Genomic DNA, 24516 nt, shown 5'->3' with positions numbered 1-24516 from the left:
TAGAACACAGGAGTGATGGTTGCTGGAAATGTTCCTCTGTACCTCTATGGAGATATTCCATTAGAAATCAGCCGTTTCCAAATATAATTTAACACATTAATAATGTCTAGACTGTATGTATGATTCATTTAATGTTATATTCACTGAAAATAACTGCTTTTCTTTCAAAAATAAGGACATTTCTAAGTGAAACTTTTAAACGGTAGTGTACCTACATTACATGATATAAGCTAACAAGGGACTCTAATTATGAAACATCTTGCTGCAAAAAGCCTTAAGCTTTACAAAGGAAGATATTCTCTAATAATAACTGACATATCTCATTTTTACATTCATCAGTTTAGTCCACACTCTTGTTAATGTCATTGTTTATATCAAATACATAATTCTGATTGATTCTGTTCACATTCTGGATGGGCTAAAGGACTGGGATGGCAATACATCTATTTTGTTTTCACTGTCAACAGTCCAATAAAATTAACATGTTCCAGATTCCCCAAGCTGCCTGTTGCATTTAGCCCCAGGACCACTTTTTCCCACTAAAGAAATAAATCTTTAAAAATGGGCCAGAAAAATATATATATATATATATATATATATATATATATATATATATATATATATATATATATATATATATATATATATATATATATATATATATATATATATATATATATATATATATATATATATATATATATAAGAGGCGATCAACTGATCTTAACAGTATTGTCTGTGCAGACAATATATATATATATATATATATATATATATATATATATATATATATATATATATATATATATATATATATATATATATATATATATATATATATTGTCTGCACAGACAATACTGTTAAGATCAGTTGATCGCCTCTTCATGACATTTTTTGTTAATAAGAATATTTTGGAATATCACCAGATGTGTCCTTTAATATTGATGACCTTGAGAAGATGAAGAAATCTTTTCATTTCCCTTTATGTGGTCTCTTCTGAATAGCTGGCATATGGCATAATAGTCTAGACTGTCAAATAATTCAGTGTGATCTCCTAAAGGATTATTTAACCCATTTTTACGGCTTATAATATTGTGCTCAATCAAGCTCCTTGTAGAGCATGAAAGAATTTGACTTTCTAAAGGTGACTGTGGCCACAGAGACAGACTCATCTCTACCCAGACATGGCAGAATGTTCAGTATGTCTGCCCAACCCTGGAAGAAGTATGATAATTGGAAAATTGGTGGTGAATAATTCATTAGAGGTGCAAGGTTTGCAGCAGGTTTCGAGTTATCACTGTAGAAGGTCGCATGAGACCACAGGTGTAGCTGCATCATGCCATGTTGCATCTTCTTCAATGCAAAAGTAAATATTAACGTGATATTAAAGTGACCTTGTCTTCTGTGGTGCGATAACTACATTTTAGAGCTGCTAGCCTATTAATAAAGTCTGACATTCCTTGTCTCACCGATAACATCTTATCTAAATGGTATTAAATGATGAATATGTGAGTGGGCTGTTGGATGCAGGCACAGTAAAGTGGACACACACACACACATGCACACACTGTGGTGTCAGGTGCTCCCATGCATGTTTGTGTTGAGTTACAGAGCAACCTCGTCCTCATTATCACCCAGCAGCCCTCCCCTCTGCTCACATTTCTCACTCCACTGCAGAGGTGAGAGGTCGGCCGGTTGTGTTAGTGAGTGAGGGCCGGCACCCAGTACCTTAAATCATCGCTTATCCTATTCTGTGTTCAGAGGACATGATGTATGGGAAACTGTTGTCATGAAATGGAGCTAAACATTGTTACATACGTACTAAATAATATTTGGATCGTTCAAGGATAGGAGGGCGTGGAAGTTACTGGCTTGTGGCTAATTTGTTTGTTTATGTGTTGTTGTTTACAAATCATGTCAGCAGTGTACTGTTAATCAACAGTGCCATCTAGCAAATCCCAAAGTAAATTAATTTTTCATACTCTGACAAGAGATGCTAATGAATAGGTGTGCCTCTGCTCTGCGTTTGAGTTGCAAGCAATTTATAAGCATTATGTAACTTCAAATGCCTCACTGTTTTTTCAGCGTCATCTCTTTGCATCGACTCTTTGAATGAATTTAGCTTTTTTAAACATCATTCAAAAATTATACCCCCTTGTTGTGGGCAATCTTTGATCACTGCATAATTTATAAGCCTCAGTTATTACTGAATTTATTGAAGCATAGCCGATGCGGTTTTCACTCTGAAAGCCAGATCTGAGGCAGCAGAAAGCAAAACAACCCTGAGGACTAAGTCCGAGCCAAACTAATTATTGATCATTGCAGCTCTAGGCTGCACACCTTTTGACAGCCCTCCTCATAATCCCCAGCCACTCGTTAGCAGCACACCAGGATGGCAAAGAAGTTGCAAGTTATCAGAATTATTCATGAGCGCCATTTCTCACTGAGCAGTTTAATCATTTCAGCTGGTCTCTTGTCTCAGAGCAGTTAACTTAGTAGACATCTACTACTGTAACATCCGTCCATCCATTAATCCTCTGTAGGGTTGCGAGGGCTGGAGTCTATCCCAGCTGACTTAGGGTGAAGGCAAGGAAGGCGGAGAACACAGTGAGAACTCACACATGCACAGGGAGAACTACTACTGTAACAGTTTCAGTAAATGTTTGGCATTGTAGATCAAATCTTGGTCAAGCATATGTATTTAAAATAAATCAACACCATTGTACAGTACAGTATTTCCCTGTTATGACGTTGATTCAGTTTAATTTATTGATATGCAAAAAGATAACAGATCTCCACAAAAGTCTCCTATACAGTAGAAACCTGTGTATACAGTAAAAAGGCAACAACATGAAATTTGAGGCAGTGACTAGATGTCCACACTTTCAACTGATATTTTTTCTTATTATACTTAAAATTCAAGAATTAGTTTCCATGATTATTTATTGGTCTCAGTTTGGAGCCACTTTAGACTTACGCTGTAATTTTTATTTAGGTCATTGCCTGCACATCACGGTCCATCAAACTGCTTGGATACTTATGTTGACTTTTTTGAATTCACTGAGAATCAGAAAACATTTTTATAGACCAAGTTTCTAAAACTGTTTTGCTTTTTGCTCTGGAGTGTCACGTTTGAAAGAGATTTTTATATGATATCTGACTCCAAAGCAACCTAGCGTTTTTATCTAAGGAAGAGTACTATAGATGAGGGAATTTGGTGCAGCTGCTTCCCTCTGACGCTCTGCAGGTCGCATAAAAAGAAATTCAAGCAGAGTAAACTCCTGGCACATAGTTTTTTGTACCCAAGAGAGGGGCTTGTTTTTGTTCTGCAACTAATGTTTCTTTCCTCTGTCCCTTTGTCCTCCTATTCTTCCCCTTGCATTCTCCCTCCTTACTTTCAACCCTCCCTGTGTTTCTACCCTGCAGTATGTTCCTCCAGACATGTGTGTTTGTAACTTTGTGTTGGAGCAGTCCCTGTCAGTGCGGGCCCTGCAGGAGATGCTGGCTAACACTGGACAGAACAGCGAAGGGGTGAGTACCTCCCACTCTCCATCCCACTGATTCCCTTCTGCTCTCTGTCTCAAGCACATAAACACACTCACATCCTTGTATAGACAACCACACCTATGCACACTTGCATAAATGAATCAGTCTGTTATCTACCATTAGCACCCTGGTACAATATGCCCTTGAGTATTTTTTTTAACAGTATGAGTTGCCATTTGAAGTCTTTATTTCTGTGATCTTGCTAGGTAATATGGCACAGGAACAGTGTAACAGAATAATATTCCTTACACTGCTCTCCAGTGAACATAATTTAGCCAAGAGGATACGTTTGAATGGACTTGGAAGAAGAGCAGAGGAGTAAGAGCACTGGAAGTATGTATTGAATCTGCTTAAAGGAACTTCTCAGTTCAAATACTGGAAATTGACCTGATTTTTCAGGTATTTTCTTAAGCACACCCAATCAAAGTCAAGTCCAGCTATGCCTTTGCTGCTGTTCCCAAAATGATCATTCAAATGCTGTCTTTCACAGAAGGTAGCTGCATTTCAAATTCCTTTAAATGGAGGATTGGGACATCTCAACTTTGTACAGTTGATCACAGGCATTTATTCTTCAAGTAATTAAACTGCTAGCAAAAATATCTGTTGGCTGTGCTAGCTGGATATTGGCCATGTTGGATGTCCCACTTTCCTAGTTGGACATTTGATGTACATATGAAAGACTCATTATCCTAGAAAAGGGATACAAATTTTTCCTTTAAACTGCTTAAAAGTTAACTTAATCACACTACTATTTAAGGCAAATAATCTGCAAAAAATAATACTGAAGCATAAGCACACACACAAAAAAACATTTTCAACAAGGAACTTTAAATTTTGGGTCATTAGATAATTTCTTTTGTCTATAAATAAAAATATTTTTCAGAAACTATTTTCAACATTAGCTGAGTTTCCTTCTGTATGTGGGCCTTTTGTTTTGAGTATTTGCAGTATTTTGCACAATGGAATCTTGTTTGTCCGTATGGAAAATTTTAGGATGGTAAAGCTGTTTGTTTGCTGTTTGTTGCAGCTTTAAGAAAGTAACTTTGAACAGTGTGTATGAATGGGAAAAAAATACAACCAGAAAAAAACTTTGAATATGGTTGCCAGGTCTACAAATACTTATTTCTCACCATTCATAGGTCATTGTTTATATACTTCAAACTATCTGTGCAGAGAATTTTAATTTTTAGAGGTGAATGTCGTAAAAATCAATAAGTAGCTTGGATCAAATCCCAGTAGTGCTTGGATCAAGGAGACAGACCACACAGAGCAACGTTGAGCTACTTTAACACCAAGAACTGTAATTGAATTCTAAGCACTAGGTGTCTCATTTCATTTTCTGTAACACATTCCTGTTTTGCAAAAAGAGGTCAGAATACAAGGCCGTTGGGGGTCAAAGAAAGGAGAGACATTATCTGTGAGTGCTCTGCTGCATCCACAGCATCCTCTCTCCTCTTCCTCTGCACTCTTGATTTACAATAAACAGTGTGAGCTCCTTCCTCCTGACTCTGCTCCAGCCCTCTTGGCATGCTTATTAGAGCAGGTAAGTAATCTTGGATCGGGCATCTTCTGTAATGCCATAGGAGTGTCATCAGTAGCAATGAAGCACTCCGATGGGCCACGTGTGGTCTGTAAAGGCCCAGTCACATGTTCATATTCACTCCTGCGCTGTGCTCTAACAGTCATTTCATGTGTCGTTTAATCTCATCACCCAGAAACTGCAGTTTTGATAGGAAAAGATAGCAAAACCCTTGTCTGAATAAAATTTTTGATCACTTCCCTATAAATATGTTTTGGGAAAAACAAAGAGAAAACAGAGCTTAATTTTCTAATACATCTTACTGTTACATTTGGACAAATAAATCACTACACACAAAGAATTGCTTTTTATTTTTTTTAAAATCACTGTTCCTATAGGATACATGTGGTCTGTACTGAGTTAGAAAGTATTCCTCAAATAGCTTACCTAATCATTATTATATCTCAGGATAGGCCACTTGTATTCTAGGAATAGAGATGACAGCACTATGGTAGCATGAATCATTGTGCAGTACAGCTGTAGCAATTACAGAAACCTACGCAGCATCATGGTGCTATTTGTAAGACGAACTGAGGATAAAAAAACTAATGTGAGACAGCCCAAGTTGTGTGCTGTGCTGGGTTGTACTAGCTACCACTGTACTTCCATGCACAACATAGCCCTCTGGCACAGACGGTTCTTTAAAGTGTCTTATTTTGTTTACTGCTTGGGTCCTCCTCCATGGAGAATCAGGCCTGCATTGTTATTAGCCTGGGTAGCAGATTTGTTTCGTGCTCAACAGTACAACATTGTTGGCTGGCCTTGTTTGGCAAGACAACATGATGCTGGCAAGAGTACAAACTCTCTGGTAGCAAGGCTAATAAATCACTCCCCTCCTATTTTTCACTGTTAGGGCCCATTTCTCTCCATTCTTGCTCTCAGATTTGTGTAAGTGGCTGCTATATGTCCCAATAACACATTCTTTTCATTTGTATTTGTATGTTACTAGAGTGCTGACCTTGAAAAATGGGTAGGTCCATCAGTTTGTTCATCCATCATGTTGTCAGTGTGCATGAGTGATGTACTGACTGCCAGATGACAGGGCTGAACTTGTGGCACTTTCACTAAAAGCAGTGCCTATTTCTTGATTGCCATAAACACCGCATTTATAGCATGTACAGCATTTAGTTATATGGCAGTGCATTTAATTTTCTTTTCACCTTATCACATATTGGGCAAATGAATATTTAAAGACTTTTTTTTCTATGTGGACTCTCTGAGGATAGTAAATTGAGCTTTCACCTCATCATAGCTCAACCTTTTCTCATTCTCTCAGTCAGTCCGCAGACAATCAATTAACCTGTCAGATGTCTCTGAACTTTAACTTATGGCAATCTTGAAATAGACATCCATTGGTGCTGTCACCTTGTGCACATTAGTCAAATCTTTTGCCTGGGCTCTTTGAAGACTTCTGTGTGCAAGTGTGCAAGTACATGAAATAATAAATATTTGCTTTTTTCTTGGGGGTGGGGGGGGTTAAGAAGAATTAATATACAGTGCAATAATGTTTGGGTTGTAGAAAACAACCATATACGTTTTGCTTACCAACAACAGCAATGACCTGTCATAATTTATCCCATTCAGCAAATCTAAATGCAAGAATCAGAAAACCCACATACTGGCAGAAGACTCACTTTGTGGTTTGGATGTGGCGGTCTGTTTTCTCTGGGTTTGGTCTCTAACATTAATTAATTTTAAGGATACTGACAAGAGGAAATGTACTGAAATCAGACTGGATTTCAGATTGTTCACATTCACATTTGCTTAATAAAATTTAAATATAGGCTGTGGCACTACACTGATTTAATTTTCTTTTTTTTTCTTAACCTGCCTATACGTGTCAAACATTACATACCTCAATATATATATCACATTGTTATACTAATATGAAGTAAATGCAAAACATGGAGCACAAACCCGGGCTCATCATACATATGATCTGAATTACTGGGCAATGAATATGTACATGAGAATCAATGTATCAGATGGTACTTAGCAAATGAGTCTGCCATGAATTGTGTCATAATGGTCTTGGAAGATTGATGAGTGTCCTATTTCCCATTCTCAGGCCATTCTACATGAGATAAGCTATCGATATTAAGAGAGCATTTAGGTAAATTACTTAGTCGTGGTTTGGTGTAATAGCTCTGTGCGGCTCTGGCAAAAAGAAAGCCAATAAACACTTATTTCATCCTTTTAAGACAAGCAGGTATTGACGTGTTGAGGAGATTGGTCTGTCTTAGTGAAGATATGTTTGAAATAGCTTTGATTTCTTCTTTTTTTTTTTTTTTTTACATAAAAATCTTATCATAAAAAAATGACACTAAAATAATCTGCGGTGGACACGTATGTGGTTTTAAGTAAGAATATAGGAGTTACTGATTTTTGTCTTTAATGTCTACATTCAGCAAAAAACAAACAAAAAACCCATCCAACTTGCCAGACACCAAAGAATTTGGACATTTTAAGTTCAGATTCATAATTGCCAATGAATAAATAAAATATGATTAGAATCCTGATTGGCATTTCGGTCTAACTATAGCGTAAGTTAAGCTGTGGAGCACTGGATGACTTCGCGTTTGCAATGACAAGGAAGTAGTAGAAGAAGAAGAGGAGGAAGCGAAGGAAGAAGAAGAAGAAGACAGATTGCTGTGATGTTAGCTATTTGCAACCCGCGAATGGAAAGCAGGTACATAAAAATACTTTTAGAAAACTGTTACCAGGTCAGTGCAGTCTGACATATTTGTCTAACCAATGATGCAGGTAATTTCCGACGACGAAATTCCAAAATGGAGCTTTTGTTATTTTTTTTTTCCCACTTGCTGCCGCAACCGTCTGGAAGTCCATGAAAGTGGTTTAAACTCTGTCAGCAGCCTGTAAGGTCATATACCTAACTCGTACTAATTCGGGATAAAACAGTAAATTCAACGTTGTGAACGTTACTGTTCACTTGTTTCAGAGACATGTTTTGGTATGTCTTAGCCATTAGCTCCTATACGTTTCAATTAAGAAAAACTTCAGCTTCCACCAACTATTAGAGAGCACAGCTGCAGCTAATGGTTCTTAACCCTTAGATGCAGTGATTTTACCCTACACTCTTCCGTAAAGGGGTCAAAATGACCCGTATAAGAATCAATGTGTTTTTATGTCATTTTCATAAAGAATAATCATTTGTATTATTGTTTGTATTATATTTTTTGTTTGAAATATGTTTATTTTTTCACTTTCTCGCACATTTTGACATTTGAAAAAGAAGAATATTGCACAGAACAGCAATGAAAGAATGTTAACATCCATTCTGTTAACATTTTTCCACTCTTTTCCTCCAGCTGTTGCTATTCTGTGTCCCTCCAATGTTACATTTTCTTTAAAAGCCTAAAAGGTAACTTTAACATTTAGATGGAATGATATAAAAAACAATTTATTTTTTTTTTTTTGGGGGGGGGGGGGAAGCTAGAATATGAAATGATAAAAACTTTTCATTACAAAGATATTGCAGGAAAACGACCTCACCAGGTAGTTTTTGACCCACTTATGCATCTAAGGGACATGATAAATGGAAAGTAATAGCTACTCAGTTACACTCATTTGTGTGTGCTCAAAGCTTTGCTAGAAGTCAACAGCTGACACGTGACTGACTGATGAGTTTGGTGTGTAACTGCAGTTTTCGTGACTCAGTATAAATGCAGGGAATGTAGGACTACAACAATCTTTATTGTTACTAGGTAGTTTTTTTTCTAGTTATAACATTCAATTTTGAGGTGTTTTCCATTGTCAGCAATTTATATTGCCCTCTTTACAGATCTACAGAAGGTTACATCGTTTCTTAGGGTGAGTGGCTTCCAGAGTGACTTTCAAAAAGGACAAGAGTCTGGATTTCTGTTTCATAAACTGCTTTAGAGAACACAAAGGGAATTGCAGTTTCAGATCACGGCACGGTATAACTTAGTACTAGCATAAATTAAATATTTTTCTGCACCTGTACACACTGTTGACCTCCCAAAATTCCCTTGCTTGACCCCGAGCATCGTGGGTAATGGAGTCCAACAATTCAGCTGACTCATTATTGCTGTGAAATACTCAAATAAAAGTGCATTCTTATTTAACTTATTAATTTCTCACATTAACTGTCTTATATGACTTATCCACTCGGTAAATAAACAAAACTTTATCAAATAAAGTCATAACATAGGGCATAGCATTTCATCCTGACACCCCAGCATGGAACGAAAAAATGACTTTCTGTCCAGAATCTTGAAAGAATAATCATAACTAATCACTGTTGTCAGTGTGTGGAGCTATTTCTGTATAACTTATCAAGCCCATTTACTTTGCGATGATGAAAAGCACCACTCAGTGCAGCAGTGTGGCTCGGTGGAGTGTTTTCTGTAGCTTTTGGTTAACAATGGAATAAGCTAAATCAGATTTTGAAGAGAGGGACAATACTAGTAGTATCAGTTAACCTTCTGAACCCTAAGTATTTTCTGAATGTTTGTTTGCTCCTGTCAAAATTAAAATGGCTAAAATCTTTTTTTAAATTATTATTACATATTTCACAAAAGTTGAAAAAAGAAATGGAATAATCCTTTTTCCAAGCGCCCCAGATGTTATGAGTTTACCAATTCTGGGGAAAAAATGGATGGATTTTTGTTTAAAAGGAAAATCCCTTTGAAACCCATATTTTATCATTGGTTTTAGTCTTTCCACTGGATTTGTTTACAAAAAAATACAATACACAACCCTTCTTCCAATGACACATATGCTCTCACACAAACACTTAAAAACTTTCTGTCACAAATCACTCTCAGCGCGACCAAGCTCTTCAGGATACAGTGCTTCTAGCGGGAGGGGCAGCAAACCAAAGGTCACAGTTCCTGGCAGTGATGTGTCAGCATGACAGTGGGCCTGAAATACAGGCTGGCTGTCTCTCTGTACCCCCTCCCTCACTCCCAGCTGTTGCTGGATACTCTTCCCATTTTTCTTTTGATCGAACCCTCCGTTTCCTTTTTCGTCAGCCTTATAAAAGCCATCTGGGAGAGACTTTGAAACCAAGAGAGAATTAGTTTGGGGTCATATTCAGGGGACAGTTGGGAGTAGGCCTGTTCGTAATCTGTAGTGTTTGTCTAACTCACAACATCAAAAACCCAAATCAAAAATGCTGATGCAGAGGTGAACGAGATTCCACTGCTTATGATATTTTATCTTTTTTATTCTGCTGCTAGAGGTTGATTAAAAAGGTAAGTAATTTCATGATTGCTGTGTTGATGATGATGATGAAAAAACTCGTCATTCTTTATTGCTAAACTCTTTCTTCACATTTCCTCAGACATTTTGCTACTGTACATCAGTTATTCTTGTCTGTCACAAGAATGAGCAAACTGTCTATTGAGTGTGGTACCATACATGTGTTTGGTGGTTTGTTTGACTGTGAATGTAGTTTTGTGTGTTTTCCTCCCTCTTTCTTTGTCTGTTTCCTGCTTGCTCTTGGAATGGGTGTTTGAAGTAGAACACTCCCACACAGGGTGTACAGCAAAGGGATCTTAGACTTAATATCTGACACAGAGGTGAAGTGGAAGTTACTAACTTCAAGTCTGACAGGATCCAGAGGTCAAGAATGCTTAGATATAGTATTAATCTGTTTCCTGTATTTTTCATTGCAGGCAGGTCAGGGGGGTGGACACCGGACACTGCTCTACGGTCATGCCATCCTCCTACGCCACTCCTTCAGTGGCATGGTGAGTGTCAACAATGCATTGTCTAGAGTATCCAAAGTAGAGCTGAGTGGTTTTACAAAAATGTATATATCAGTGTACATATTTGTTTTTACTTTTTATGTGTGTGTGTTTAAATGGTTCATAACATATCAGATAGCAATAACGTGTCAAATTTACAGAGACCATTGTGAAGTCTATGTACTTACTTTCTTTGAACTACATTTGCAAAACCCATTCGGCAAAATCTGTTACTCTTCACATTATAGGACACAATAAATTGGTCATTTAATAGTATTAATTGGTTTTCAAAATCAACTATTCAATGAAGATACTGATTGTTTAGCACTAAATATTTACCTCTAAATACTAAACCATTATCTTTCGAATAAGCAAATGTACTGTACTTTGTTGAGATATTTTACACATGAGCTGAATTGCACTCACAGTTAAGTGTTTTCTTTCACTCACCAGTACTTGACCTGTTTGAAGACGTCAAGGTCTCTGACAGACAAGCTGTCATTTGATGTTGGACTACAAGAAGATTCAATAGGTACAATATGACTAAAGGGTATTTTGCCGAGTTCACTGTATTCAGTTGCCTGAGTTACCTCTTCAGGTTGACATAACCTTGAGATTGAATTAGTACTGTAATGCTGTAACTCCAAGTGTGCTGTGTATTTACAAAAGAGTTACATTTGAGCTACAGAAGGGATTAAAGCCATTTATCAAGTGGAAACAGTACTTCCACTGCTTCTTCAGTCTTTCTCAGATAATGGATATTTTAAGAAATTTCTGAGAGCAGTCACATTAACCAAAAGAAGAGTTTAGATTTTTTTTTTTAAATGGCATGTATATGACTACATTGCTTAACAGAGATGTTCAGATTTTTTCCAACATTATGACCAGTTGATAATGCTTTTATCTGTTTTCATGGGTAATAGGTGAGGCCTGCTGGTGGACTATTCACCCTGCTTCCAAGCAGAGATCTGAGGGAGAGAAAGTCCGCATCGGAGATGACCTGATTCTTGTCAGCGTGTCAACAGAGAGATACCTGGTAAGTCACATCTAAAACTCCTCACCCCAGTAGCACCTTTCAAACTTACCAGAACCTCAAAAGAAAATGAGAACATTAAAAGTTAGTTTCTCACAACAAACAAGCTGTTTAGCCCAAAGAGTGTATTGCAGTATTTTGGAAAAAAATATGTCTGTGTGAATGCAGACAGTTGCATCCAAAAAAAAAACAATGCACCCACAAAAACTAGAAGAAAAACACTGTTTCATAAAGCTCAAGCAATGAAAGGTCATAAAATGAAAAAGTATATGTGGACTCGTAATTATTGCATAAATAAATATTATAGTTATCCACAAGTATCTAATTAACCAGACGCACTCAAAATAATAAAACCTCATAAAAAACTTAAGGGAAAATATCCAATGCTCCTCACTGTTAATGTCAAATAAATACTATGACCATAATCATCTGAGAAAATACACAAATTTTTCTTCTTGTGAAATGCATATGAATGTAGGCACACATGTCGTTACACACACTGCCGTGTTTCATCTGTAGTATTGCTAATTCAAAGTGTGATTTACCAGTTTTTTGAGAACAACTGAACGGGTTAGACATTATGATCAGTGAGCATCTCATCACAAAAGCCTCTCATGGTAATCCTTTCTCTCATTAATATGTACTGTTGTTCAGACAGTCTGTAAACACTAGATACAGCTCCATGTCTGAATTTCACTGGATAACCTCATTTTTCTTTGTCTGGTTTACTTGTCAGATCTCCATTAATTCGGTTATTCTCTGCTGCTTTTGGGGCTTGCTTATTTCTCTGCCAAATGTGTTCATGTGTGAACTGAATTTTCTGCCTCTAAACTTAAAAGAGAATTGTACCGAATACAAAGAGGGGTGTTTGTATTTGGAGATTATGCACCCCACATAGCTACAGTTATCTGCTGTGGGTCACTGTCTGTCTCAAAAGGCACTTTGGAAAGTTTCATAGCTGGCGCATAGCTCTGATATCCGTTTCACACCAGCCAACTTCAGAGTGACAAGGCAATTCAAGCGGAAAAGCTGAAAACTTTACACTGCTATCTGTAATGGAAATCTGATTACCTGTAAAGCCCTCCTGTGCAGGGAAAAAACATATTTATAAGGAATTCATCCATCTTACTAATGAGCTTAGAGTAAATACTGTCTCCCTTATGCAGAGCTATACACCCAACCTCAATTAACTTACCTGGTCAAGAAGGAGGAGAGAGGGATTTCAAGGGATAGTCAGAGAGAGAGAGAGAGAGAGAGAGAAGAAGATGCAGAGAGAGAAATGGCAATAGGGAGGGAATGTAACGTGCCAAGCATAGGAGAGTGAATATGATATCTTCTAGTGGCTGTTCTGGCCCTTCGGGGAGGGAAATGTGCAATTAAAGCAAACCGGCAAAGAGCCAGGCTTTCATCTCCTCCAATGGGAAATCTTCACCTGATTCGGCCCGACAAAAAGTCAGCTTTTGAAGAATGGGATGCATCAAAAATTCAGGCAAAAGCAATCAGTGCTTTATTACTGTGAACAATCACAGAGGTCGTGAAGTAGTCTCTTTAGTACCTAGGAGCTGCTGCTTCGTGTCTTTGTACCCAGTTAGGCTGAATTATGTCCGCAGTTTCTCTTAGCTCTGCACCAAGGGGTCAATTCTGGTGCCCAAATGTCAGGATAATAAAAAAAAGTCATGTCAGTGTGCGCTAGTGCATAGATGGTTTGACGTCAAACACTAATGTACAGCACTCCATCAGTCTATATTATAGGTCTACACATTGGAGCACTGTCAAAATTTTTGAAATCAACCACCTTACAAAGCTAACATTGGTGTGTTCTAATAAAAACACTAAATTGATGCCTGGATTTGCAGACTAGAGTAGGGACTGCTTAGACCCCTCCCTAAATGTGCCGCATGATGCTTAAAATGGAGACATTTAAAGTCTCAAAAACTTTTTCACAGTACTGTACGTAATACAAATTAGCACATCAGCTAAAGGCTAGAATCATTTTGAGCTTTTACTCGCCTCTGAATGTTACCTATTAGGAAATGGATGCTGCTCCAAGTGTTTCTACTCGATGGACTCATTTTATTATCTGGGCATTGCTGCATCGTGAAACACTTAAGCAGCGGTGCTTCTTAGCCCACAGTGTTATAACACAGGCACCTCCACAGGAAACAGGAAATTATTTTAATCCAAACATTGGGACATCTCTCCCCTCCAATGCAGTATTGCTGAATCTCACTCTTTGTCTGTGTTTCCTTCTTGCTAACACAACAACTTTACTGGCAATCCACCATTCTGTCTAAAATACTGTACAACCTGCTTCTCTCTTCCAGCATCTTTCTATCTCCAACGGCAACATTCAGGTGGATGCCTCCTTCATGCAGACCTTGTGGAATGTCCAGCCCACTTGTTCTTCAAGCAACATGGCTGTAGGTAGGTTTATAAGCCCAGCAACAACTGCACCAATCGCACTAACAGCTGTTCATCATTCATCATAGTGAACTGCATTTAAAGTGTTACTGTCTTATGCAATGGATGTGTTGTATCAAATGATCTTCTATGCATCGTAAACTTGAAAGCAAAAGGGGGAAAACCATCTAAGTTGAACTTGAAAAGTCAAATTTTATTTCCAATGATTAACAAATAAGTGTTTTAATGCTTGAGTCTTTAAATGTCATTGTCTTTTTAACCATGTGATTGGTTGCTCTCTTTATCATATACCCATAATAAAACATTTCTGCAATATCAAACAGGAAAATATTGAAGTGCCATGTTAATGTTTCTGTTAGGGTATTTGATTGGTGGCCATGTGTTGCGTCTCTGTCATGGGCACGATGAGAGCTTGACCATCCCTGGAGCAGACAAGAGTGAAGAAGAACAGAGGTTAGTAATTTATTGGTTCAGTAATTCAAAATTCAACAGAATTTCTGCAGGTGTCCTATGAGAACGGTGACCTATCTCTGCAGCACTGTTGAAGCACTATGGAATGGTCTGGCTGCACCTCATTATTATTCTTCTACACGAGGACAAAAAATGTGACTTGTTTGTGTTTCTCTACACCAAGTAAAATTGTCTTGTGCGGTGCTAAGCCTAAGATGCAGTGATGGAATCCCTCCAAAATATTGTTGGGTTATATTGTTTTGGAGGGACATCTGTACATGGGGAGGCAAGCCCTGTCATTAAAATGGATAATTCATTGAAAGAACCAAACAGAGCTGCCATCTTGACTGATCCAAATCTTTGTCAAAACTTGCCCTTTTTCAGCTTGCTGGTTGCCATCTAGAGATTGGTGTTGTTTACCATAGTGAAAGGGATTTTGCAAATGGTAACACACGAATGGTGAAATAGTAATAGCATGAAAAATTCTCTAAAACTAACAGCTGAGAAAGTAGCTGTTAGGAATGACAAATGACAATTGCTGTCTTCGTAAACAGGTACCTTGGGCTAAAGTGCTGTGTGATTGAGATACATTATGAACTAATATTTCAACATGGGACACGTCCTATGTCCTTCCCTTTTCTTCCATTTAATTCCAGTGTCCTTTTTTGTGCTGGGTAATGAGTAGAAAATTCATATTAATGTCAGCTTATTTTCTGGGTGAATCATTGGCAAAGGCATAAAGGGCATATTTCACTGAGTAGCATCATATTTGACGGGACTGTTTGTCTGCATGTGACCCTGACCTCTCATCTTCAAATGTGGACATTTTCTCCCTGAAGATTTTGATGTGCACTTGCTTGAGCAGTAAAATTTGATCAGGATTATTGGGATTTCCTGTTCTGCTACTGCACAGAATCTATTCATTTTATTCTGCTGTGATTTGAACAGCTAAAATAATTGCCATCTCCCTACTTTTTCAGGATAGTCAACTACGAGGCGGGGAAGGGAGCATCAAAAGCCCGCTCACTGTGGAGACTTGAGCCTCTCAGGATCAGGTAAGATCTGACGTAAATACACACACTGTCTAAATTAAATCACTGAGTAAAGTAAACCTTGACTTAGATTTTGCTCAGAAATACAGGAGTTGTCCTTTTTAAGTAGGAAAACGATATAAAAAAAATTGGTACTTTGTTAATATATTACATGCGCCATACTGTGGGTTATATATAAACATCACCTTCCTCTTCTTGGAGCTGTCACTGCCAATTAGTGGTGTAGTCCGCAATGAGAGGGTCTGTTTTCGATCTATTTCAATCTACTTCTCTTCTGTCTATCACCCTCGCTGTTCTTTCTTCTCATTCCTTTCTGTTACTGGCCCCCCACGCATTTTCCCACCAGTCGCACTGACTGCCAGCTCTCACTGGGACTGCCTGTCAGAGTCTGTACACTTTGAAATGGCTCAGGTGCATCTATTAAGACACATGTTTTTCTTCCAGCCAACGGATGAATTTTGGACAGGATTTCCCTACAGCATTATCAATATAGAGAAAGCTGAGCTGTACTTAAGTATAGTGTATGGCCGTTATGTTCCAGTGTTCCATTTTTGTTTCTTTAGCAAACACATTTTTGAGTATAGAATATTATTAAATGTAAGCAGCCAGTGAAGAAGTTGCCTGACTTGAACAATTTCAGATTTTTGAATTGTGATCAAGGAATAAGTAAGCACGATTTCAAATCTGTTATAAATTTGCTATTAGTTCCTTGTTTAGTGCTGTAAGCATGTAACAATCAAGTTCATAGTATTAGGGTTGTAATACCTCACCTCAGCCCACAGCAGCTCTTGATTTTCAAAATACAACAGCATCCTGCTTCATGCAAAAGCTTTAATACTGTTGTCAATTTATAGTACCTTTAATTTTTCTCAAAAAACTGAAAGGTCAAAACAGCTATCAGTGGCTTCTGTATCCAAAATTTGTGACTCCACTTCTCTGTGTATAGCTGGAGTGGTAGCCACATCCGGTGGGGCCAGGCCTTCCGTCTACGACATCTCTCTACTGGCCATTATCTAGCCTTGACTGATGACCGTGGACTGGTCCTGCAGGATAGAGAGAAGTCTGACACCAAGGCCACTGCTTTTTGCTTTCGGGCTTCCAAGGTCAGTGTTATCTTTACCTAAACATAATGCGGCAGTTACACCAACTGAAAGCTGCCTTGGCTGTTGATGTAAATAAAAGTTCTTAGTTATGTTTCCTCATTAAAAGAGGAGTCCAAATCTTTTCCCCTGACTATTTCATCAAAGGCTCCCAAGGCAGGTCCATAAGCTCTTAATGAGCTCATGCCTCCCTATCATAAATTGACCTTTTCACAGCTGCTGAGTAGGCAGCACTGTATATGTTGTAACAAACATTCATGTTGTCCATGTACTGGCCAGTTGAACTGGCTTGCATAAAGCCGTTTTCTATTGGGATTTGTCATCACCAATACAGATATAAGAATTATTATGATGCATTGACATTTTTGGGGGGATGGTAACTTTGTATGCTTTCATTTGCCTTCTCTCATTCTTTCCTCTTAATTACCCACCTTTTTTCTTTCACACTCACGGTGTTAAACTCTGCAGGTTCCTGCAGATATGTTTTAATTGCCTTTGTTCCAAAAACAAATTCTCACTGCTAAAAATAACCCTGAGAAAGTAGCACATGGTTTCCTTGAAATTCTAATTGTAAGTAGGTGTTTCAATGATGCTCAAAATTGTAGCCTCTACTTGTAAATTGTGCTGTAGAAGGTTAGACAGCAGTAAAATTATACTGCATAGCAACGATTGGTTTCTTGCTAATCCTTCAATAAAGTAATGATTTTATGTGTGTATTTTTGTGTTGAACCTATCTAGCCCAAGTTTGTACAAATATCTATGGCTGATTTCTGAATTTTATCATTTGTTCTGTAAGCAAATCCCTTATTATTATCCCAGGTTGAAATGGTTGGTTAAAGCCACATAAAGAGCACATTGCACAATGAGTCACCTTCACAGAGCACCATTTTGTCCCTGTGGATATCCTTTTATCTACATTAGGTACAGTATAAAATCCGTCTGAGTCCTGTCAACTTCCAAGGCTTTATTTTACTGACTTATACTCCTGACAATGCAGTGTAATTGTCCTCCTGGTAATCATATCTGTAGGACCCTCAGGCCTTGTGGAATTAATGAGGACTCATGTTTCATTTGAAAAATATAGAGCCCTTTCTATTTACTTTGTATGAGTTAACTTCTCTTCCCATCCCTTATCCACACTACCCCGTGCCAGTCAGTTCCTGTATCTAGAAAGGTCAATGCTTTACCATGTTGAACATTGGCATTAATATGTTCCTTGCTGCTTTTTGTCGACTGCAATCAGCTGCATCGCTCCATCTCTGCTGTACCAGAAACGTAGCAGAGCTAATGAGGCCAGAAGCAACCTCCTGGCAGGCCAACGAATGCACTCTCCTCAACCTGCCCCTCTGATTACCATCTAGTCACATTATATCTTCATTTGTCATATTTCCATATGTGTGTATGCTGCTTTTCTATCTGTGTATATTTGCTAATGTGGGTATGTTCCTCTCAATATGAACACAACAGGAAAAGGGTGATTCTGGCCCAAAGAGGGACATTGATGGCATGGGAGCACCAGAAATCAAGTATGGAGACTCTGTCTGCTTTGTCATGCACATGGCGACAGGACTGTGGCTTTCTTACCAGGCACCTGATGCAAAATCATCTCGTCTTGGTCCCCTGAAAAGAAGGGTAAATAGGATCAAAATTTTCTTCCACAAATCACTTTACTGAGTCACTCCCAAACAGATTATAAATGACTGAAAGAGCAATTTTTTCAGTCGTTATGACAAACAGTTAAAACATGTACATGTTAATAGGTATTTCAATCAATGCAAGTACAAGAGATGTTTTTATTACTCTGCATAGTGCAGTGCTGAACATACATACAATAGTCCATGAATATACAGTAGAAAGTAAGGTTGAGCTGAATTGACCTGTTTGGTGGCTTTGCAGCAGACATTTGCTAACTTGGGCCCAAGTTGTGCTGAGGTTGCCTTCAACCACAGTGGCCATAACACATTGTAGATAGCTACTTCATTATATTGTGAACAGAGGCTCAAAAGCCAATCAGTATTCCAATACTGGCAATGGTTTCCCTATATGCTAATCATTTGATGAAGTAACTGTATTTAGATGAGTGCACCATGCAAGAACAACGTACACTAAAATAATGAAGGTACTAGAGTGCAGGACACCTCTATTACTGATCCCTCTACTTAATGATACAGAATATGCTTGATGTTGTTCTTTAGTAGCGTAAATTACCAAAGAGATTTACAAGTAAATTGACGTACAGTTAACCTGAGGTTTTGGGAATGTTGCCCCCTCTGCATAGTTCGTTAGTCTAGCTCTTTTTTGTAATGGTTAACTGAATCTTAGCAATAGGACCATATTATTATATCTTTAATGTTGCACTTTGAGATTTTGCTTAAATGAAAAGTGCATTACAAATAAAATTATTATTATTATTATTATTACTATTATTATTATTATTATTATTATTATTATTATTATTATTATTATTATTATTATTATTATTATTATTATCTAGGTGATCTATTATATCATGTGTACAAGTGTAAAATTGTATCAGATTAGCCTTTCTTTTTGTTGTAAAAAAAAAGAAAGGCTAATCTGATAGAATAAGACGACAAAATGAACTTAATCAGTCTACTAATTATAATTGTGTACTTGTATAATTTTGTGGCAATCATTGCACTGGTACATAGTGATACAAATGGCTCTGTATATATATCTGGCATCTTTGTACCTATGTGTTTACAATAAGATCCCGAATGCCTGTCATTGCTTAACTTCTAACACCTTGAAGCCTATTTGCACAGTAGCGAGTCACACCCAATTAAAGCAGCGGGATATATGGCCATTTAAACACCTGCCCCCCAGGCAAATGTTTCTTTTCCTCTCTAGACTTGACATAGTCTACCCTGGAAAAGCTTGACACAACCACTCTATGCAGACATATACCGTCCTGTTTGTCGGAGATAGCAACCCATTTAAATGTGATAATGGGCCACGTGGAGGGTTACAGTTAGTTTTGGGTGAGACAGGGGGATTAGGGCCACACATGAACGCTGCTCATCGTTGGGCAGGCCTCCAGGTACATGAAACATCACCTCATGCTGGTGCCAGGCAGTCTGTGCAGCCTTGGCAGCCTGCCAATGCACCTGACATGTTGGAGGTGATGGTCAGTTTACACTTAAATCCTCCTGACCCCTCTCTCTTCTTGACTATGCTCTTTGATTACAGTGAGTCAGATTTCACTGAGCTTTGGTGGTAGTATACTCTCTCTTCAAAGTCTCCAATTTTATACTTAGATGTTTAGTCATTAAAGCTTGTGGATAGCTTGCACAATACCTACTAAAGCAGTAGAGTTCTGAGAATAATTAAAAACCAAGGTAAAGCAGTGTTTTTACCTGTCTTTTGCTATCATCAATAACTGTTAAAAATCTAAATCTCTAATATTATACAGATAGGTTTTCAAAACTCTAATTGGACAAAAAATGTTATGGCTTGTTATCAGTGCCTAGTTGTGTAATTGCTTTGTGTTGGTCCTGTTTCAATTATTAAATTATATTTAAGTCTGTGGTGTCCTGACCTAGGCCTGCCTACATTCTGAAGGCCACATGGATGATGGGCTCATCCTCCAGCGCTGTCAGCATGAAGAGTCTCGGGCTGCACGCATCATCCGTAACACCACTTTCCTCTTCACCAACTTCATCAAGTAAGGAGAGGGAATATTGGAAAATACTTTCTCTGCCAGTTACAAAAAGACAATATAACAAAACATCCACATAAATTCATTCTCACTGTCTGTTTCAAGTTTTATAGCATGATTCTCTTTCTTGGCCTTCCCCGTCTTTCTTCCAGAGCTTTGGACAGCACTGCAGAGGGTGAGTCCATGGCAGTCGCCGGATACGTTGAAGAGGTGCTGCAGACGTTGAACGATCTCATTGAATACTTTAAGCAGCCTGATTCAGAGTTGGAGCACGAGGAGAAACAGTGTCTTCTTCGTTCACTCATCAAACGTCAAGACCTCTTCAAAGAGGAGGTGAGGGTGGAGCCATTCACTTCTGAGCAAGAATCTCTTACAAACTGTGATTTTAAACTTGCTGCATCAGAATCATTCATTTAAATATTTTCCAAACAACACATAACTTTATAATCAGCTGGTGCAGTCTCATTTTTTGATAAGCAGTTTATAGAGTTTAAGAGGTCAGATGTTTAAAATGCATTTGACAGAAGTTTACAATAATGTTTCAAGCTGTGGGTTCTAAATAAATAGAAAAAAGACATATTGTTACAAAAGTAAATATTGTTATACTGTGATGTGGTAAACCACATATTATTTATGGTTGTAATGTATGCATCTTTTGGTTAGGGTATGCTGACCCTCCTGTCCAAGTGCATTGACCGGATGAACCTGTACAACAGTGCAGCCCATTTTGGAGAGATGGCCGGGGAGGACGCGGGTGCAGCATGGAAGGACATCCTCAACCTCCTCTATGAACTCTTGGGTAAGTATGCCTGAGTGATGGATCACATGAAAAGTCTTCAGAGCTGTCAGCTGTTGACTCTGAGCAGACATATAGTATTAATCTTCCCTCGGTGTCTTCACGGAATCCTTCTCTCATTGAACTTCACATTTAACACTCCTTATCCTGCAGGGTTCAGGGTTCCAGTCATTTTGGTACCAAATGCACCCAAAGTATGTTAAGTGAAACTAGGCATTTACACTATTTATACTGGTGCCCCTGACATTTAGCAGTTCTGTCTGTGTGTGCCTGTGGGCAGCCTGGCCTGCTAGATGAATCACTCGTTTTCCCTTGTTTAATTTTTTTCAAATTAATGTTTGGTTAGACACCTGTTAGAGTTGTAGTAAAGTCAAAAATAGCAACTTATCAGTCGTGTTAAAAGCTTTATTGATAGGACAGCAGTGAGAGAGAGTGGGGAGAAGAATGGGGGAATGGCATGCAGTAAAGGTCCATGAACTAGATTCAAACTAAATGACTGCTGCGTTGGGAACTATATCCCCTGTTTATGGATCACCCGCTAAACCTGTTGAGGTAGTAGGGCAACCGAAAAAGAACAGTTTAAATGTAAAAAACAGTATCTACACTTTTAATCCTATTTACAATCATTTACATAATATGCTAAGAAACTACTTGTATGCAATTTGTAGTACACCTAAATTATTTGTTGATGCAACTAAATTAAAAAGTATGGCGCACCACTGCAACCAGCATAAAAACGTTAAGGTGTAGTGTGTTGTGTGATTTCTTCGTCCTTTCCTTATTCCTTCATAAACGCACTTCTCTCTTATCTTGCTTCCTGCATGTCACATCTGGATTTCACAGCTGACCACAGCCTTTACATGACATTTATTTGTAATTATTTATTATAGGGGAATGGAGAGACAAGCAAAGACAGAATGCCTCTTACATTCTTCTTTGACAGTCTGCCCTGCCTTCCATCTAGGTCACGTCCTTTTTTGAAAGCGGTGTGGACATTTTACAGAGCATTGAGCTGAATATTTGAAGAAAAGATAGCATCATTAACAAAATGCCAGCCATCAAAGGTGCTGGCATTATCCCATTCTCTCAGGGCACGTATTGAGTCATGAATACTAAAGATTTGACCCTGCAAAGTTTTATTTTGGACAACTTTTTCTTGTATATTTGTTTTGCTGTCACTGGAGCCTTCTCATCAGCAGCTTCCCCTCAGCTCACCTTGACTGCCCTTATATTCATCATCACCTCTCCCGCATGTGTCCCCACATGTACACACATTACACACAAGCACACACATACTCAAAACCCATAAATACACTCCTCTGAGTACACTTCAACCTTCCCCACAGAGGGGTCACCCCCAAGGATTCAGAAGGCAGTCTGGTGAAGCAGATTTTGCATGATGAATTGTGCAGGAGCCTTGTTCGTTTTAACCTTCTCTGCAGCAGGCCAGACAATCTATTTAAAGGAAAATACGTATTTATTGGTCTAACTTGACTCTCTGGGTAGCCAACTTGCCTGTTAAATGATCAGAACATTGACATCAAATCCATCTATCATGATAAGTAGCTGGTTTAGGTATTTCCAAAGAGGTGCATTTTATGGATACATAGCCACTGAAAAAAAACAGACATTGAGCTCGAGTGCTTGACATTACCAGTTTACCTTTTAAGTTTAAATATTAAGGATAAGACCCTACAATATTATTTAGTATGTACATTGAAATGACTGATTTAGATATTAAGGTTAATATGTTGCAGTATTTTTAATATAAAAATGTGTCTGACTAAATTAAACATTAAGGTCAAGACCCTGCAATATTGTCTGTTACACAAATTTACCAGCTTGATTTAAATATTTAGGTTTGGACCCTACAATATTATCTATAATACAAATTTACTTGGCTCATTTAAAGTTGAGGTTAAAACCTTACAAAAGTATACATGAACACTAAGGTAAGTACATGCAATAGTGCATATATGCATGGAGGAAAAAGACACATCCATCCATCCAATATCGACACCGCTTAATCCTCTACAGGGTCACAGAGGGCCTGGAGTCTATCCCAGCTGACATAGGGTGAAGGCAGCGGACACCCTGGACAGGTCACCAGTCTAGCACTGGGATACACAGAGAGACAAACAAGCACACTCACATGGGGAATAGAAACAATCAAACAAAACTTGAGTGTAAAAAACAACCACCAAAAACACATTACAACCAAAGTAAAGAATATTGGCTCGAAAAAAAACAGAAGTAGAGCTATGAAAACAGAGGCGTAAACAAGAAAAATGGATATAATTAGGTTGAGTACTGTCAACTGAGAAAATGATCATTTGTAGAGATTTTCCAGACAATGTTTGTCCTTTAACATGTATAATGCAATGCAATACATGAAAGATTTGGGTTCAGTTCATCCTTGCCCTGAGGAGCAACAGTTCAGAAAACAGTTCTACCACAGTGTCCAATGTCCAGCTGGTTTGGAAATTTTTATCATATCACATACTCTTCATTAGCAGATGAAGTTTATTCATCTTTTATAGGATTGTAGATAAGACTTCTATTTCCCCCTATTCTATCAAATAAATTCTTCTTTTCAGTAACAATTTGCTGCCTGTGAATGGATGGATGTTATTTAGTGCTGGGTGTGGTTTCATGGGGCCCTGAAGTGCTACTGCATGGTAGATCACTGCAGCAAGTTGAGAAGTTTACTTGCTGCAGTTCAGCAAAAACAGGATTTTCAGTGGGCTTAAATTTGAAAGTATGCACCACACTATGCTTTGTAGGTAGTTGTAATGTCCCATCTGATATAAAACATGTTAGCACACTGAAACAAATCACAAAGAAAAGCACAAATCCTTTCACATTCATTAGTTGTCTTCATTAAGATATTATCAGTAGTATTAAGTAACATTAACGGTATTTAATACATATACTGCTAATGCAACTATTATTTGAAGTTGGTAGTTTGTGTAGCCCCAGGTTCTCTCTCTGCCTCAGACTTTTAATTTCACATTCACAGTGAACATCCTTGCCCTTGACTCATGAATGGCTCTATCCACGTGTTTGTATTGAACTATAGCTTTCCTGAAAAGGCAGAATTACAGGAGATTAGACACCCATCAGTATT

General features: G+C 38.0%; 1 protein-coding gene across 4 annotated transcripts in view; it reads left to right on the top strand.

The window, feature by feature from the left end:
- The window catches only part of ryr3 (ryanodine receptor 3), a 121347-nt gene that overhangs the window by 20718 nt on the left and 76113 nt on the right, over positions 1-24516 (top strand). For 2 of the 4 annotated variants that reach the window (XM_035953146.2, XM_035953144.2), the window contains exons 3-15: positions 3428-3532; positions 6076-6096; positions 10787-10861; positions 11312-11390; positions 11782-11894; positions 14216-14315; positions 14672-14765; positions 15743-15817; positions 16761-16917; positions 18382-18546; positions 20478-20599; positions 20746-20926; positions 21257-21392. In XM_035953146.2, the coding sequence (XP_035809039.2) occupies positions 3428-3532; positions 6076-6096; positions 10787-10861; positions 11312-11390; positions 11782-11894; positions 14216-14315; positions 14672-14765; positions 15743-15817; positions 16761-16917; positions 18382-18546; positions 20478-20599; positions 20746-20926; positions 21257-21392 (1423 nt within the window). The remainder of the gene's footprint in view (positions 1-3427; positions 3533-6075; positions 6097-10786; positions 10862-11311; positions 11391-11781; positions 11895-14215; positions 14316-14671; positions 14766-15742; positions 15818-16760; positions 16918-18381; positions 18547-20477; positions 20600-20745; positions 20927-21256; positions 21393-24516) is intronic. The other 2 variants (XM_023280941.3, XM_023280939.3) reach the window with 1 other exon arrangement.

Source organism: Amphiprion ocellaris, chromosome 12, assembly GCF_022539595.1.
Source record: "Amphiprion ocellaris isolate individual 3 ecotype Okinawa chromosome 12, ASM2253959v1, whole genome shotgun sequence".
Taxonomy (NCBI): domain Eukaryota; kingdom Metazoa; phylum Chordata; class Actinopteri; family Pomacentridae; genus Amphiprion; species Amphiprion ocellaris.
This window is presented reverse-complemented; position numbering and strand designations above follow the sequence as displayed.